This window comes from Vulpes lagopus, chromosome 8 (genome assembly GCF_018345385.1).
Source record: "Vulpes lagopus strain Blue_001 chromosome 8, ASM1834538v1, whole genome shotgun sequence".
Classification (NCBI taxonomy): Eukaryota; Metazoa; Chordata; class Mammalia; order Carnivora; family Canidae; genus Vulpes; species Vulpes lagopus.
Genome location: NC_054831.1, coordinates 9,378,554 through 9,396,090, shown reverse-complemented (window position 1 = coordinate 9,396,090; position 17,537 = coordinate 9,378,554). Strand labels below are relative to the sequence as shown.

The 17,537-nt window shown below is 46.4% G+C and overlaps 1 protein-coding gene across 1 annotated transcript in view; it reads right to left on the bottom strand.

Moving 5' to 3' along the window:
• The window catches only part of DNER (delta/notch like EGF repeat containing), a 314,162-nt gene extending 308,309 nt beyond the window's left edge, over window positions 1–5,853 (bottom strand). Inside the window, exon 1 of the mRNA XM_041768293.1 lies at window positions 5,578–5,853. Within this exon, the coding sequence (XP_041624227.1) occupies window positions 5,578–5,853 (276 nt within the window). The remainder of the gene's footprint in view (window positions 1–5,577) is intronic.
• Between the last annotated feature and the right edge of the window lie 11,684 nt (window positions 5,854–17,537).

The following is a 17,537-nucleotide window of genomic DNA, read 5'->3' as shown; positions in this document are numbered from 1 at the left end:
TTTAATCCCAAAGGATAAGATTCCTAGGGAACGTGAGATGAAAAAACAAACAGGTGCCTGACGGCTTGAATATTTGGCAAAGGATTATTTCATTACAACAAAAAAGTTTTACAAATAACATAATGCAGATTGAAATTATTTAAATCATCACTACTTTGGCCCAATTAGAAGGGAGCAAAAGAAAAAGGACTGAGCAGCTGCCGCCCCTGACACCTGCCTGCTTTCCCCAATGAACCCAAAAGGCAAGAGGAGCAGTCTCGATCTTTTTGAAGTTGGAGGGTTTTTTTCCAAACCCACCAGAAATATTTGCATTTCTTTTATGTAGTGCCCATTTGCTTGTCATCATGGGAAAAATAACCTCAGCTAGGACCCAGAATTCTAACTCTGAGGTGAAAGCCCTGCTTGCTGTGTGCGGCATAAGGAGAATTTGCTGTGTCTTTGTCATTACCTCAGCTGAGCAGAACTGTTCAAGCTCGTTGTTTTAGAGCAAAACCAGACTCAGACGTCATTTCATCTCCTTTATACTGATAACACTCAAAGAGGTTACAGCCCTCGCATAAGGTCACACAGCTAATAAAGCAGGGTCAGGACTGGACTTCTACAGCTCTGCATCAAACCAGCTACTTGGTTCAAACGCCAGCTCTACCACTCACTAGCTGTGTGACCTTGGGCCAGTCATTCAACTTTTCTGCACTTTATACTACAAGGATGGTTGCTGCACCCAGTTCATCAAGACTGGGGAGTTTTATCTATAACGCCCTCAAAACCGTGCTGGTGCATGACAAGTACTCGAGTACTTAGCAACCATCATCACCACCACCACCATCATCATCATTACCATCACCATCATCACCACCATCATCATTACCAACACCATCATCACCATCACCATCACCACCATCACCATCATCATCACCACCATCATCACCATCATCACCATTGTCATCACCACCATTATCATCATCATCATGTCTCTGCAGGGTAGTTTCCATATATATTTTTAGAATCCACTGAACCTTCATGATTTACTATGTCTAAGTGTGATAGAGGCCTTAGAAAAATATGTACTTTAAGTGTTGTATGATTTTCATGGCAATCAAAATGTTAGATTAGTCATTCGGTCAAAATGAGCTTTAATCTCTGCATTTGACAAAAGATGACAACACTCGTTCCGTCTACCTCACACAGTTAGGTAATGAGCATAGGACATGTGTACAAAAGTTAGAAAAGAAAGAAAAGAGGTGGCATTTATGGAGGAACCACGGGTGCTCAGTGATTTACGACACTTAATGTAATCCTCCCCAAAAACCCTGTTGTGGATATCCCACAGACAGGATGGTCACCCACTCAAAATTTGGTTTGAATGTCAAGCCTGATAATGCCACACACACCCCAGCAGGCTATGAACAGGTTTCTTGCTCACATAATGGGCCTTTCTGGAGAGATCAGCTCCCAAATGGATCCGGGGTGGGGGGTGGCTCAAGAGAGAAGAAAGGAATGGGCCTGGGGTGGGGGGCGTGGCCGGGGAGCTCAGAGGGCGTGGCCGGGGAGCTCAGGGGGCGGGGCTGGGGAGCTCAGAGGGCGTGGCCGGGGAGCTCGGGGGCGGGGCCGGGGCGCCTGGGCGGGGCTTCCGCGGCTGGAACCCGCCCCAGCACCCAGGCTTTCGGGTCAGCTGGCCCGGATGAGCGGAGGCTGGAAAGCTGTCAACAGCCACACAGCCAAAACCCAAACCGGACCCTTTATTACAGACCCCGGGAGGTCGACCTCGGTCTCAGAGATGAGGAAACCGAGGCGCGGTCAGGTTAGATCACCGCAGGCAGGTTTCCTGCGGCGGCAGCGCAACTTCTGGCCGCACACCCCGCCTCCCACCGCCCAGCCCCCAGGGCCGCCGGCGCCCGCCACCAGCTGCCACCAGCGCCACCGCCTGCACCCCCGGCGGGCCAGAGGCAGTCTGCCGGCCGCCCAAACGCTGAACACAGCCTGAATCCATTTTAATCCTAACCAGGGGCTTCTGGCTTTCTGCATTTTCGAAAGAAAGAAAGAAAGAAAAGAAAGAAAGAAAGAAAAGAGAAGGAAGGAAGGAAGGAAGGAAGGAAGGAAGGAAGGAAAGAAAGAAAGAAAGAAAGAAAGAAAGAAAGAAAGAAAGAAAGAAAGAAAGAAAGAAAGAAAGAAAGAAGAAAAGAAAAAGAAAAGAAAAAAGAAAGAAAAGAAATTAAAGAAAAGAAAAGAAAGGAAAGGAAAGGAAAGGAAAGGAAAGGAAAGGAAAGGAAAGGAAAGGAAAGGAAAGGAAAAAAAGAAAGAAAAAACTTCCAAGTTTGGTTCCATTGTTTCCTTGCTCACATTACTGTCTTTGCGATGGGGGGAGGGGTGACGCTGTTTAAAGGCTTCTCTTCACCAACCGGCAAAATTCCATCCCCAGTGTATCCAGCGAGCGTGCGGTTCTAGCTCAGTAAGCCCCCGTCTGTAACTAACCTCCCTTGCCCTGATCTGTGATCGAGAACGCGGAACGGGTTTTTCCCTCCCCTCTGTTTATCTTCTCTCCTGAGGTTGCCTTCTTCCCCCCCTCACCCCTAGAAAATGAGAGTGGGGAGATGCCTTCATTCTCCCCCACCCCTGGAAAATGAGAGTGGGGAGATGCCTTCATTCTCCCCGCCCCCTGGAAAATGAAGAGTGGGGAGATTGCCTTCTTCCCCCCCCACCCCTGGAAAATGAGAGGGGAGATTGCCTTCTTCCCCCCCCCACACCCCTGGAAAATGAGAGTGGGGAGATTGCCTTCTTCCCCCCCCCCACCCCTGGAAAATGAGAGTGGGGAGATGCCTTCATTCTCCCCGCCCCCTGGAAAATGAAGAGTGGGGAGATTGCCTTCTTCCCCCCCCACCCCTGGAAAATGAGAGGGGAGATTGCCTTCTTTCCCCCCCCCCACCCCTGGAAAATGAGAGTGGGGAGATTGCCTTCTTCCCCCCCCCCACCCCTGGAAAATGAGAGTGGGGAGATGCCTTCATTCTCCCCGCCCCCTGGAAAATGAAGAGTGGGGAGATTGCCTTCTTCCCCCCCCACCCCTGGAAAATGAGAGGGGAGATTGCCTTCTTCCCCCCCCCCACCCCTGGAAAATGAGAGTGGGGAGATTGCCTTCTTCCCCCCCCACCCCTGGAAAATGAGAGTGGGGAGATGCCTTCATTCTCCCCGCCCCCTGGAAAATGAAGAGTGGGGAGATTGCCTTCTTCCCCGCCCACCCCTGGAAAATGAGAGGGGAGATTGCCTTATTCCCCCCCACCCCACCCCTGGAAAATGAGAGGGGAGATTGCCTTCTTCCCCCCCACCTGGAAAATGAGAGTGGGGAGACTGCCTTCTTCCCCCCCTCAACCCTGGAAAATGAGAGGGGAGATTGCCTCTCCCCCCTCCCACCCCTGGAAAATGAGAGTGGGGAGACTGCCTTCTTTCTCACCCCCCCCCACCCCTAGAAAATGAGAGTCAAGTACTCCTGCAACATCATGAAAGATTTCATTGAAATTACTGGGATTCGATTTTCCAGGGGTTATAAAGCTCTGAATCATCTGAGTTAAGTTCTTCTGGGTAACCCAGCCAGATCGGGCTCCAATACGCTAAGCTTTCCTGTTAGAATTCTACTTCCTTCAGCTCTCTCCCCAAGGAGGAACTCAGAACACTCGATATGCTTCTCCTCAGGTGGGCAGCACTCCACAGCTAACACTGCCTGGAACGGGAGCTATACTAGAACCCGAATCTGTTCTGAACCAGTTGGTTCTGCAATATTTAGGAATTAGTTTGTGAGCCTTTTCTAGATGAATTACATTCCATATCAAGCCACTACTTAGGACCAAAAAAAAAACATTTATGTTCCTCTGTTAGTCATCTAGGAAAAGTGCAGAGGTTTTTCCCTTACTTGAAGATTGCTTATAATTTTCGAGTCTCACACACACACACACACACACACACACACACACATATCTCAGAGTTGGGTTAAATTCCCAATGCCCAGCCTTTCTTTCCCTTTATTTAAGCTGAAGAACACACTAACCTACCTCTTTCTGCCCATTACTATACTCTGAGTCTAATCGACTATGTCTTTCAAGGCTGGGACCCAGGCATGCAAATATAACAGCAGTTTGATAAAAAGCATTCCTGCAACTCACCTCTTCAGGAAAAGTCATATAAATCATCAATCAACAGGGGAAATTAGTAAGCCAGATTTTGTCCTAATGGTTAGAAAGGCTTCAACAGCAAATTCCCCAAACAGTCATCATGCCCCAAATCCACTCCGGATGTTGGTATCACACACACACACTCATCATCATCATCATCATCATCATCATCATCATCATCATCATCCCCTTTGAGGAAATTCAAGCTTATTGGAACCAGTTAACAAAGAAGGGCACAACACTGAAAAGGCAGATTCAGGTGGGCAATTTGCTACTAAAGAAAAATAGGAAACAGAGCAAAAAATCCTGGCTGTCAAGGTCAAGCTTCTCAAACCCATTTAGCTCCATTAAAAAAAAAAAAAAAATCAAAGCTTATCTCATCTCATCTCATCTGTGGCCTTTCTTCTCCCGCAGAAAGAAGAGTCCATTTGGGCATTCTCAAAGTAACTCTTGGGGCATTTTATAAAATTCTTATGAAACAAACTCCTCCACTCCCAATGTAGGAAAGAAAGCATTTGATCCCAGTGATGTTCCACACTCACCCGGTTTTATTTAATAATTCCAGAGAAATCCCTTCTTTGCCCCCCCCCCCGCCCGCCCTGGAATACAGACTTGGGGATTTTCGCCCCCGAACACACAATACTGAATCGCCTGTTGGAAAATGTTCGTGTTAGTAGGTTAGGAGGCTGCACGGAGCGGCAGCAGGCTTGTAGTCCAGCCTCGCTCGGTACGTTCTGCCAAATTCTCTTGTAAACCCCAAATCCCCGGACGGGCACGGCCGCGGGCCCCCCGCACCCCTCGCGCCCGCCCCCCGCCCCCCGCCCCCGCGCAGCTTCCCGGGCCCGCTCCCGCCCGGGATGGGGCCGAGCGCGCGCCGAGGGGCGTCCAGCCCGGGGCGCTCCGGGTCCCCTCGAACGCCCCCGACTGTGGCATCGCCGCGTCCTGAGCCCGCAAAGGGCTGGTCGCAGGCCGCGCAGGGGCAGCTGCCCCCTCGGCCTCCAGGGCTGGAGGGGAGGGCCCCAGAGCGTCCGGCCGCCCCGCGCGGAGCCCATCACCCTCCGCGCCCGCGCGGTCCAGCGGGGCCGGGCGCAGGTGCCCCCCCCGGGACAGCGCGCCTCGCGGGGGACGCTCGGAGCAGGGACCCCCGGCGCGCCACTTGGTGGCCCGGGGCCGTGGGTGGCGGCCAGGCCCGGGAGCGGCGCGCCCGAGAGCCCCGGGCTGGCACGGCCGGAGACCCGCGCTGCGCGGGGCAGGCGCACCTGCAAGGTCGGCCCGGCCAGACGCCCCCGGCCCCCGGCGTCAAGCTCGCGGGAGCCCCGCGCCGGGCCGGGGGCAGCGCGCAGCGGCGGGCGGACGGGAGCTGCGGGTCCCCGCCCCGCCCCGCCCCGCCCCGCGCCCGCCGGGTCCGCTCACTCACCTGGCAGTTGGCGCCGGAGACGCCGGCCGGGCAGGTGCAGCGGTAGCCGGGCTCGCCGGCAGCGGCGGGGGGCTGCGGGCCGGGCGCGGGGCGCGGGGTGCACACGCCCCCGTTCCGGCAGGGCTGCGCGGCGCACGGCCCGGGCGCGGGCAGGGGCGCGGCGGGCACCGGGCCGGCCAGGCAGCGGCCGCGGGGCGCCGCGCCGAGCAGCAGCAGCAGCAGGGCCGACGCGGGCAGCAGCTGCGCGCCGGGCGCCGGGGCTTGGCGGGGCGGCATGGCCGACCGAGTGGGCGCGGGCGCGGGCGCGGGAGCCGGAGCCGGAGCCGGGGCGGCGGCGGCGCGAGCGGCGGCGGCGGCGGCGGCGGCGAGGGCTGCTCCGCGGGGCCGGGCGCCTCCTGCAGCTGCGGGGCTCCGCGGTTCCCGGGGCAACGGCGGGCGGGGCCTGGGGGCGGGGCCTGGGGGCGGGGCCCACGGGGGCGGGGCCTGGGGCGGGGCTCCGGGCGGGCGCGGGCGCGGGCGCGGGCGGGGGAGGAGGGGGCGTGCGGACCCTCCCCCGCCGGAGTTGGGGCGCGCGGGCCCGGGGGTGCGGCCGGACCCCGAGGGCGCGGCGGGGGCGGGGCGGGGCGGGGCTCGGGAAGGAGAGGGGGTGGCGGGGTCCGCGGCGGCGCGGGGAGGACCTGGCGGGGCCCCCGGGGCCGAGCGGCCGAGCGGAGGGCGGGGCGGCCCCTTGGCGCAGAATCGGTGGGCCCGCCGCGGGGCCCGGCCCCACCCGCTGCCCCCGCCCCGCCCCCGCCCCCGCCCCCGCCCCCGCCCCCGCCCCGCGCCCCCGAGCCCCGCAGCCCCTCCAGCCGCTCCGCGGGGCCTGCCGGGAAATGCCGGGGCGGGGGCTCCGCCGGCCCCGGCCCCTGTCCTTGGTGCTGACCGCGGAGCCTCCCGGCCCGAGGGCGGAGCCCGCCTGCCGCTCAGGAACGTCTGAGTGTGGCTGCGACAGCTGGGAGAGAGCTCGGGAGCGGGGTCCAACGAGGAAACTGAGGCCCGGACGGGCTGGACCGGAACCCAGTGGGCCACTTGACTCCCGGCCCAGAACGCCGTCAGCCTCCTGGAAGAGCAGCTCGGACGCGCGGGTTCACCGAGGCCCTGCCAGGATCCACCAGGAGCATCCGCCGAGCCCCCCTTGGAGAAGGGGGGGCTCTTCCCGGCGTCCCGCCCGGGCACACGCCTGGGCTCACGCGGGCACAGCCACCGAGGTCAATGTCCTCTGCGTAAATGCAACCGGCCTGACCTTTCACAACCTCTAGATAGGCTCCCGGGTACTTGCTACCTTGTTTTTTTCAAGGCAGCCTCGTGAGAAAAGAAAATGCTACTATCGTGCATTGGCAGTTGGAAAAAAAAAAGGGGGGGGATTTTTTAAATTTTTTTTAGGGCACACAAAAATAGTTTTATAAAAGCTGGGCGAATCAAGTAGGGACTCCACATGAGCCCGTGCTCAGAGGTGCCACGGATGAGCAGCCAGGAGCTGCCAAAAGTATCCAGTGAACACAGGAGGCAAACTGCAGAACCTCTCCCAGTCCTGCACAGACAGACACGGGGGCAAATGTCAGGGCGTTTGTGCTTAGAAAGGTGAAAAAAAAAAAAAAAAAGAAAGAAAGAAAGAAAGAAAGAAAGAAAGAAAGAAAGAAAGAAAGAAAGAAAGAAAGAAAAGAAAAGAAAGGTGCCTACAATTCATGTGGTCACTGCAGGAAATCGCTAACACCCAGATGGAGCTGCATGCAGCAGGGGGAATTCATACCTCCAAGTGGATCAAACAGTTACTACATTTTTCCTCACACCCGCAGTCTTTTATCTGAGACTTCGTTTTTAGAGAAAAAAAAATAAAAAAATAAAAATAAAATCTTAATTTTATGCCACTCCAGCACCCTCTGCTGGTAGCTAGTCTCACCGTTCAGGTGTTTCTTCCACTTTTCTGTGCCCCTGGAATGTGTATTCATTCCTGAAACTAACTTCTTTTACTTTAAATCCTGAAAAAATGCACTGGTGCTACTCACTCCCTTCCATCAACACACACACACTCAAATGAAGTGTAGGGAAGCTTGTAAGCTCATTAAAAATCACACTTTGGTTTCCTGTATTTTTACCTAATCAACCTCTTTGTGTGTGAAATCATTTTGAAATATGGAAGAACTAATACTTGCTTTTTTTCCCCCCAGATGCTAATTTCTGAATTTTCCAGATAATGTTTACCCTTTGTAAAAATATTCTGGCTTTAATTTTTAGGGACGCCTGGGTGGCTCAGTGCTTAAGCATCTGCCTTTGCCTTAGGGCATGATCCCAGGATCTGGGATCCAGTCCCACATTGGGCTCCCTGTGTGGAGCCTGTCTCTCCCTCTGCCCACGTCTCTACGTTTCTCTCTCTATGTCTCTCATAAATAAATAAATAAATCCTTTTAAAGATCTTTTTAAAAGCACATTATGGCAGAAACAATACAAAACCATTTCACTTTTCTCCAATCTAAAAAGAAAGACTAAATCTCCCAACCCCCTTGCTGATAGGTGGAGCCATGTGATTAGTTCTGGACAACAGAACATAGTGCTTTGGGCCCTGGCCCCAAAACATCCACACACTAAATGTCATGCAAGTATTTACTATTATTATTGCTATAATCATTCTTGAAAAAGTGGCTCTTTTCTTTGATTTTGCACGCTGATTTTGTACTTGGTTGATAGCTTCCAACCATCTGCAAGACCCCCAAATATCAAACTAAAGAGTCCCATTAATATGTTACCTTGCTTTATTAAAAGAAGTTATTGAAATACTGTTGGTCCTATATTTAAATAAAAGCTAAAAAACCAATTATAATTGGGTTCATATTATTCCAAACTTACAGGACATCAAATCTTCACCCTAATCCATCTCATTTCCTTTCTTGATAGAGACCCGACATTAACAAATTGAGGGCAAAATATAAAGACAATGTGTCTTGATTTCATTAAAAAATGTGATAGAATTTCTCATGACCACCTTATGAAGAAAGTAGACTTGAAACCGTTAAACAAGTATAATCTGAACATACTAGTCAGTAGCTCTCTACGAGGCTAGAGGAAGTTTTTAGGGAAATGCCATAGAATCTCAAAATTTGGTAGTTAATACAATTCATTCCAGAATCAGGATGTCAAATTATCTCAACCAGTAAAAATGCTGAGCTAAAATAAGTGAAATGGAGTGTTGGGTAAATGATGGTACATTTAGCCTTACTGCTATTTGCCAATATTTCTGTCTCTCCTTCTTCTAAGAACTTCTCTGTAGGACTGTATTTTCCTGCCCTCTTGAAGTTAGGTGTGATCATACAACTTGCCTTGATCAATGAAATATGAAGGGAAGTAGCATGTACCACTTACAGGTGGAAGCCTTTAAAATCCAGGGCATGACTCGTGAGCATGGTGACCAGCAAGACTGGTGACCAGCAAGACCATCAAGACCATCAAGAGATGGAGGCTCCTCCAGCCTGTGTCCCTGAGGAATGGGAACCTGCAATAGGCATATGGTATAAGACATAAATCATTGTAGCTTTTAACCACTGAGAATCAGCGACGTTAGACCACTCCAGGTCACGTGCTAGTAAGTGGCAAGGCAAGACTAATTATCTCCAATGAGCCATGCAAAAGGACCAGCTATCTCAAATAGGCTATTCCTGAGAGATAGAAGACTGGCTCTAACTGGGATTCCAAGGTCTCTGGATGTGAAGGAACAGACAAATTTCAAGAGACAATTTGGTCCATTTTTTTCATGGATCTACTCCAGAGCCATAACTCAACTGCATTATACTGTAGGACGTTATAAAAAATGTTACAAACCAATGCAAATATAATTGTCTTGGTTTTTTGCATTTTGTCACAGGTGAAAACATGCTCCCACACTAGCCCAGGTTCATAGGCCTTTGGGAACTGCTGGCCTCAGTGAGAGCAACACTTCTCTTTATGATGAGGTTCTCATACCCTATGACCTCCAGAGTATCCTGTGGGAATGCCGGTCTGGATGCATCATAGTGTGATGATCCATACACTTAGAATCTGATAGAACAAATTGCAGAGTTTACCTGGCATGATGTCCCAGGATCAGAACTAAGACCCAAACTGGACCATTTACATGGTATGATAAATCACCTTCGGCTTACCTGGAGTTCCACAGGTACTAACATATGCATCTATCAATGATTTCACACACTCACCTTCTCCCCTAAAGCATTTAAGTTTTCTGCAGTCATTGGCAGATCCCTACACCTCTCTCTGCAATGCTGTTATTGCTGCCTCTTCTCACTTTCAGTTACTCTTTAAAGATATAAAGGAACATTCCTGCCCCTCTGCAGGAGGTGTGCCTGGATGCTAGATTGAAGCCAGAGTCAGCTTGGAAAAAAAGTCAGCCACGCAAACTAAAGAGAAGGAACATTGCTACATCACCTGACAATTTTCTGCCATGAGATCAGCACAAACAGCCTACCATGACCAGAACAGTTATATCAGGAGCCATGATGACTCAATCTTTATCACCTTCAGGTGCCACATAATATGGAGATAGAAATCTCTAAGTTGGAGAAGGTCATCCAAAGAATCTAATGGCTGGTTGACCTGCAAGTCGGTTACCTGGACAATTAGAGTTGCCTGTCTTGGGAATGTACATTTCACCCACTGTTCCCATAGCCAGAGCTATTCAAGGACATAGCCTTGAGAGAATAAGGTGCTGTTGAGACCATCTGGACTACATATGTGATTGAATCCAGCTGAGGTCTCCATATAAACCTTTAAGATTCTGGTGGCCAGGTGTGGAGATCTACTCATCTTGCGGTCACCCGAGACCAACTTTGTATTTAAGTTCTCTTGCTTTTAAAATTGCCTCCTACCAATCTGGAGTGGCCTGCCTCTTCCTTCAGTTTCTCCTTGTCTTCTGTGTATGGGATCCAGTTTCAGATTTCACCTGGGAAGCTCCCAAGGTTGCAAACCAAAATCCTACTTGATAGAGATCCTGAGAAAATTAAATGGGATGATAGTGGTACTATGTGGAGTATGTGCAAAGTCCCAGGCACTAATATATGTATATTTTTTACATATTATCTCATTTAATCCTAACCCCAGACCATAAGGCAGAAACTTTGAACTGGTACCCAATTAAAAGAAGACAAAATTGAGGTGCAATGAGATTAACTAAATGGTATGCAAGTAGAGTGGCCAGGACTTGAGCATAGAGAGGAGCCTGGCTGCAGAGTCTGTACTTTGAACCTCTTCTCTTCATCTGCCATATGAGTCTCCAATGGTGCAGAGTCTCATGCTTAGTAGAGAATACACATTATATACATGTAATACATACACGATATATGCATCCTATCTTTTTTAATTTTTTTATAAATTTATTTTTTATTGGTGTTCAATTTGCCAACATATAGAATAACACCCAGTGCTCGTCCCACCAAGTGCCCCCCTCAGTTATCATATCTAATGTATAGATGATGTCTGTTTTGTATATGTGATGTGTATCACCCATATGTGTGATGTCTCCTGTGTCTGCTGTATGTGTATAATGTATGTATCGTGTACATGCATGAATGAATATACGGTACGATGCATAATGCCTAGTGGATTTTGGCTTATTATCAGGGGAGGCACTTGAAGGATTGATTGATTGCTCACTTCCTTACTTTGTAAGGTGCACTCTTATGACTTGCAGAATTACAGGATGTGAAAATTGGGATGGGACTCAGCATCTTTTCTGAGGAGGAAGATGAGGCACTGAGGAAGTGAATCACTACTCTCCGCTGGGCAGCAGTAGAACCAGAAGGAGACCTCCATCCTCTGAATTCCACAGCTTATGCTCTTTCCACCTCCCCACACTGCCTATTCTCTACTCCCAATATCTCCCACATAAAGGGCAATCAAATCAAAATGCAGCATAAAAATACAAATTCTAAGTCATGGGAGTTTTACTGGTCTTTGAAGAGTCTTCACAAAGAATAAATATGATTTGCATACATTCCTGCCACAAGCACCAGAACTATTATTTCTTTAATTAGCAGTATCCTTTTAAAATTAGTTACTTAAGGGTTTTAACATTTATGATATCTGGATTATCATTGAACAGGTCCTAAATGCTGTCTTTAAGATAGATTCACATTTACTTTCCTCCCCCTAGACTTGCTCTCATTTGAATTAAACTACTGTTCTAGCAGCTGTTTAAAACAGTTCTGAATTCTTTTACATCATCACTTAATATTGATTTTATCTAGGACAAGTTTAAATGAGAAGCCTTGAATAAAAAGACAGAAAGGAAGGATAGCTTGCCTACATAAATATTTCATAAAGTACTTAAACTACCACCAAATGGAAATCAGATATTTTCACATAGCCTCCTGAGAACAGGAGAATTATGTTAAACTTAATAATTGTTTTTTATTTCCAACATTTGGGTATTATGAAGAATACATCATACTGGAATATAGGAGTGTTTTCAAGAAGGAATCCACATCAACTAGCTTAAAAATAAGGAGGTTCAATTCCATGCCTCTCTTTTGCTCTTGAATTCACACAGGGACACAGGGACCTTGAAACATACTATGAAAAGACTCTAGTCCTTGGGTTTTCCAGTGGCAATGGAAATACTTGCATTGGTTTTTGCCAACATGAAAAATATATCTAGTTTTTATTTCCATATGGAAGATGCTTCCATTAATGGCTTAAACAAATTAGGATTTTAGTCTCTCACATAAAAGAAATCTGGAAGTTTTTGGTCCAGAGCTGATAAAAGTTTGCCTGATGACTCACACAATTACCAACAGAAAAACTTCCTGTCTGCAGTTTGGAATATCCAAGCTGAATTATCATCAATTCTGCCTATGATGGGACATCTGTTGTTTTCTCCACTAGTATCTGTCATTCTTCAGGCAACTGAGACCAACTTTTGCTTTGGAGGAACCAACTCTTAGCTCATGTACTCCCAGGGAGACTGACCCTGAGAAAACATAGGCAAAAAGCTTTTTGATATTGACCTCAGCCGTCACTTCTTGATGTGACACCAAAGGCACAGGATACAAAAACATAAATAAACAAGTAGAATTACATCAAACTAAAGAGCTTCTGCCCAGCAAAGAAAACAGTCAACAATGAAAGAGGAACTTATGGAATGGGAGAAAATATCTGCAGGCCCTATTATATCTGAGAAAGGGTTATTATCCAAAATACAGCTCAATAACCAAAAAATAAAATAACTCAATTTAAAAATGGGCAAAGGAACTGGACAGTTCTCCAAAGAAGACATACATATAGCCAACTGATATATATAAAAAGATGATGGTGATCAACATCACTAATCATCAATAAAATGGAATTCAACTACAATGAAATTAAGAAAAAAAAAAAAAAGAGTGAACATGAGGTAGGGGAGGGAGGGAAGGCAAACCATAAAACAGACTCCAAACTAGAGAGAATAAACTTAAGGTTGCTGGAGGGGAGGTGGGCAGGGAGGAGGGTTTAATGGGTGATGGGGATTAAGGAGGGCACTTGTGATGAGCACAGCATGTTGTATGTAAGTGATGAAGTGCTAAATTCTACCCCTGAAACTAATATTACACTGTATGCTAATTAACTGGAATTTAAATAAAAATTTGAACCTAAAAAAAAAGAGATACCATACCACACCAATTAGGATGTTTTCTAATTTAAGAAACACCCAAGAGAGGCACCTGGGTGGCTCAGTGGTTGAGCAGCTGCCTTCTGCTCAGGTCATGAACTCAGGGTCCTGGGATCAAGTCCCACATCGGGCTCCCCACAAGGAGCCTGCTTCTCCCTCTGCCTATGTCTCTGCTTCTCTCTCTGTGTGTCTCTCATGAATAAGTAAATAAATAAATCTTTAAAAAATAATTTAAAAATACCCAAGACATAAAACAAATAAAAAACAAACAAAAGATAACAAACGTTAGCAAGGATGTGGAGGAAAGGATATCCTTGTATACTATTGGTGGGAATGCAAACTGGTGCAATTTGGAAAACAGTATGGAGGTTTTTCAAAAAATTAAAGTAGAATTACCACATGACACAGCAATCCCTTTTCTGGGTTTATATGCAAAGTAATTGAAATCAAAATATGGAAGAGGTATTAGTACTCTACTGTTCATTACAGCATCATTCAAATAGACAAGATGGGGGAAACAACCTAAATGTCCATCAGTGAAAGATGGATAAAGAAACTGTGGTATAGGGGGACACCGGGTGACTCAGTGGTTGAGCATCTGTCTGCCTTCGGGGCATGATCCCAGTCTGTGGATGGAGACCCACATTGGGCTCCCTGCGAGGAGCCTGCTTCTCCCTCTGTCTATGTCTCTGCCTCTCTCTGTGTTGCTCATGAATAAATAAATAAAATCTTTAGAAAGAGAAAGAAAGAAAGAAAGAAAGAAAGAAAGAAGAAAGAAAGAAAGAAGAAAGAAAGAAAGAAGAAAGAAAGAAAGAAAGAAAGAAAGAAAGAAAGAAAGAAAGAAAGAAAGAAAAAAAGAAAGAAAGAAAGAAAAAGAAAGAAAAGAAAGAAAGAAACTGGTATATACATACAATGGAGCATTATTCGTTCCTTAAATGGAAGGAAATTTTGCCATTTGAGACAGTGTGGATGGACCTGAAGGACATTACGCTTAGTGAAATAAGCCAGACATGGCAGGATAAATACCAGATGATACCATTTATATGAAGAATCTAAAATAGTCAAACTCAGAGAAGCAGACAGTGGAATGGTGGTTGCCAGAGGCTGGGGGAGGGAGTATTAGTCAAAGACTGTGAAGTATCCATTACAAAGGATGGATAAGTCTTAGAGATCTACTGTACAGCATAGGGCCTATAGTTAAAGCTTGCTAAGAGCGTAGATCTTATGTGAAGCATCCTTATTATACACACATAATAATAATAATAAAAAGAGAATGGAGAAAGTTTTTGAAGGTGATGGGTATGTTTATGGCATAGATTGTGGTGGTGGTTTCAGAGATGTGTACTTCTCTCCAAACTCATCACATGCTATACATTAAATATGTATGACTTTTGGGATGTCAATCATACCTCAATAATATGGTTTAATAAGTAAATACTTTCAGATCCAAGAGGTGTGACCTAAGCCTGAGCATTCCACTGGTGACAGTGATCAGTTCAAAGGTGGGCATATGACCCTAATCACATTCTTGTTGTTTTTATAAAAGGTATAAACCCCTGACACCAAAATTCAACAAAGCTAACAGACACATACAAAAAAATTGATATAAAGATCCTTTAAAAATTAACAAAATAATCCAGAAAATAATTTAAAAATTAATGTGTAATGATACGTAGGATTTATTCCCAGAATAAAAACATGCTTAAGTTTCAGAAAATCTATTCATCTCTATTAACAAATTTAAGGAGGAAAGTCCCTATGATCTTCCTCATAAATGCTGAAAAAACATTTGATAAAATCTGGCATACATTCTTGGTAAAACTCTTAAGAAAATGAGAAAACGTGGGTACTTTCTTACCACAATACACCATATCTATTTCACCCGAAAATTTAGCATCATGCTTAATAAAGAAATTCTAGAAACAATCTCGTTAAAGTTGAAAATGAGACAATGATACTCCCATCATCATTATCATTTAATAGTGTGCTTTAGGTATTAGCCCAACCAAGCAAGTATTCAAAAGAAAATGTATATATAAAATTGGAAAAGAGGTGAAGTTATCATTGTATGCAGACAATATGATTGCATACCTAGAGAACTCAACTAAAATTATATTACAAATAGTAAGAGAATTCTAAACGATGTCTGGTACAAAATAAATACACAGACTCAAAATGCTTCATAGCTACAAACAACAAGCAGTTAATAGATACAGACAGGAGGGATTCCCATTTACATTAGAAACAAAAAAGAAGAAACCTAGTGATAGATGTAATAAGAATGTGAAATAGCTATCAAAGAAAACATTTAAATATTATTGAAGGACACGAGACACAACTGAACAAATATAAAGGCACACCATGAACTTGGGTAGGAAGACTTAACACCATAAAATATGCATGCCCCTAAGCTCATCCATAAATGTGAGATGGTGAATATAAATTCACCAATTTTAGATAATGAAATTAAGCAAGCTGGTTCTAAAGTTCACATGGGTTGGGGTGCCTGGGTGGCTCAGTTGGCATTAGTCTCTTGGCTTCAGCTCAGGTCATGATGTCAGGGTCGTGGGATCCAGTCCTGCATTGGGCTCCATGCTCAGTGGGGAGTCTGCTTGAGATTCTTTCTCTCTCTCTCTCTCTCTCTCACTCTCCTTCTGCCCTTCCGCCACCTTGCACATGTGAACTCTCTCTCTCTAAAACAAGATAAAATACGGGATGCCTGAGTGGCTCAGTGGTTGAGCGTCTACCTTCGGCTCAGGGCATGATCATGGGGTCCGGAGATTGAGTCCCACATCAGGCTCCCTGCATGGGGCTTGCTTCTCCCTCTGCATGTGTCTCTGCCTCTGTGTGCGTGTGTCTCTCATGAACAAATAAAATCTTTAAATAAATAAGATAAAGTTCACATGGAAAATAAACAATCTAGGAGAGACAGGAAACTTCTGAACAAGAAGGTAACGAGCTAGAACTAACTCTACAAGAGGCACCTGGGTGGCTCAGTCAGTTAACCATCTGCCTTCAGCTCAGGTCCTGATCTCAGGGTCCTGGGATCAAGCCCCATATTGAGCTCCCTGCTCAGTGAGGAGCCTGCTTCTCCCGCTGAGCCTCCTCCCCATTTGTGCTGTCTCTCTCTCTCTCTGTCTCAAAGAAATTGTTTAAAAATCTTAAAAAAAAAAAGAACTAACTAGTATTCAAACCTAATATGACACTTCAATAATTAAAAGAATGTGGTATATTAGATGGGCAGGCAACTTTATGGAACAGGCTAGAGAGTGCAGAACTAAATATTTGTGGGAACTTAGTCTAGATAAAATCTGGACTCAACAAATTGTACTGGAACAACTGAGTCACCACAGGGAAAAATTAATAGGATTGAGCTATTATATGGATTGTTGAATCCATACTCACAACTTACACCTAAATAAACTGGGCCAGAAACTTAAATGTAACCCCCAAAATGAAGCCAAAACAATACAAAAAAGAAGCCAGGACAGACTATTTTTATAATCTTGGAGTATGACACATATCCAGACGCCATTAAAAAAAAGATCAAAACATTTGTCAACATAAAATGACAAAATTTCACATGGCAAAAATCACCATATGCAAAGTAAAAACGCTGAGGAAAACATTTGCAACTTTACCAAAATCAAAGGGCTGATCTCTATCCCTTAAAGCAGCACCTCCCAAAATGTGTCCTAGGACACACACACACACACACACACACACAAAAGGATATTGACTCCTTTAGATATTAGCAGACAAGTTGGATAAACACTTACAAATGATCATTTTTTAAATTCTGCACAGCAGGTATGTGCATTTATAATTTTAATAGATATTGTCAGATTGCCCTCCTTACAGATTCTAATTCACATTTCCACCAGGAATGTGTAAGATTCCCTGATTTCCTCTTTTTTTAAGAAAAATATATTATTTGTTTGTTTATTGATGAGAGAGAGAGCATGAGCAGGGGGCAGAGGCAGAGGGAGAAGCTGACTCCTCGCTGAGCAGAGACCCATGCGGGGCTCTATCCCAGGACCCCACGATCATGACCTGAGCAGCATGCAGACAGATGGCTAACCTACTGAGCCACCTACCCACCCACCCCCGCGATTTCCTCCTTATCACAAAGTTTTATCAAATGTTTTGTTTTTTAATAAAGGCAAAGTGCCACATGCCGCCCCTCATTTGGAAGTGTCTGGAGTCTTGGAAGCTTGGCTACCCTACCTTCTCCTACAAAGGGACCTTGAGAGCTTGCTTGGAGGCTCCAGCAGGGGTACGCAGCTAC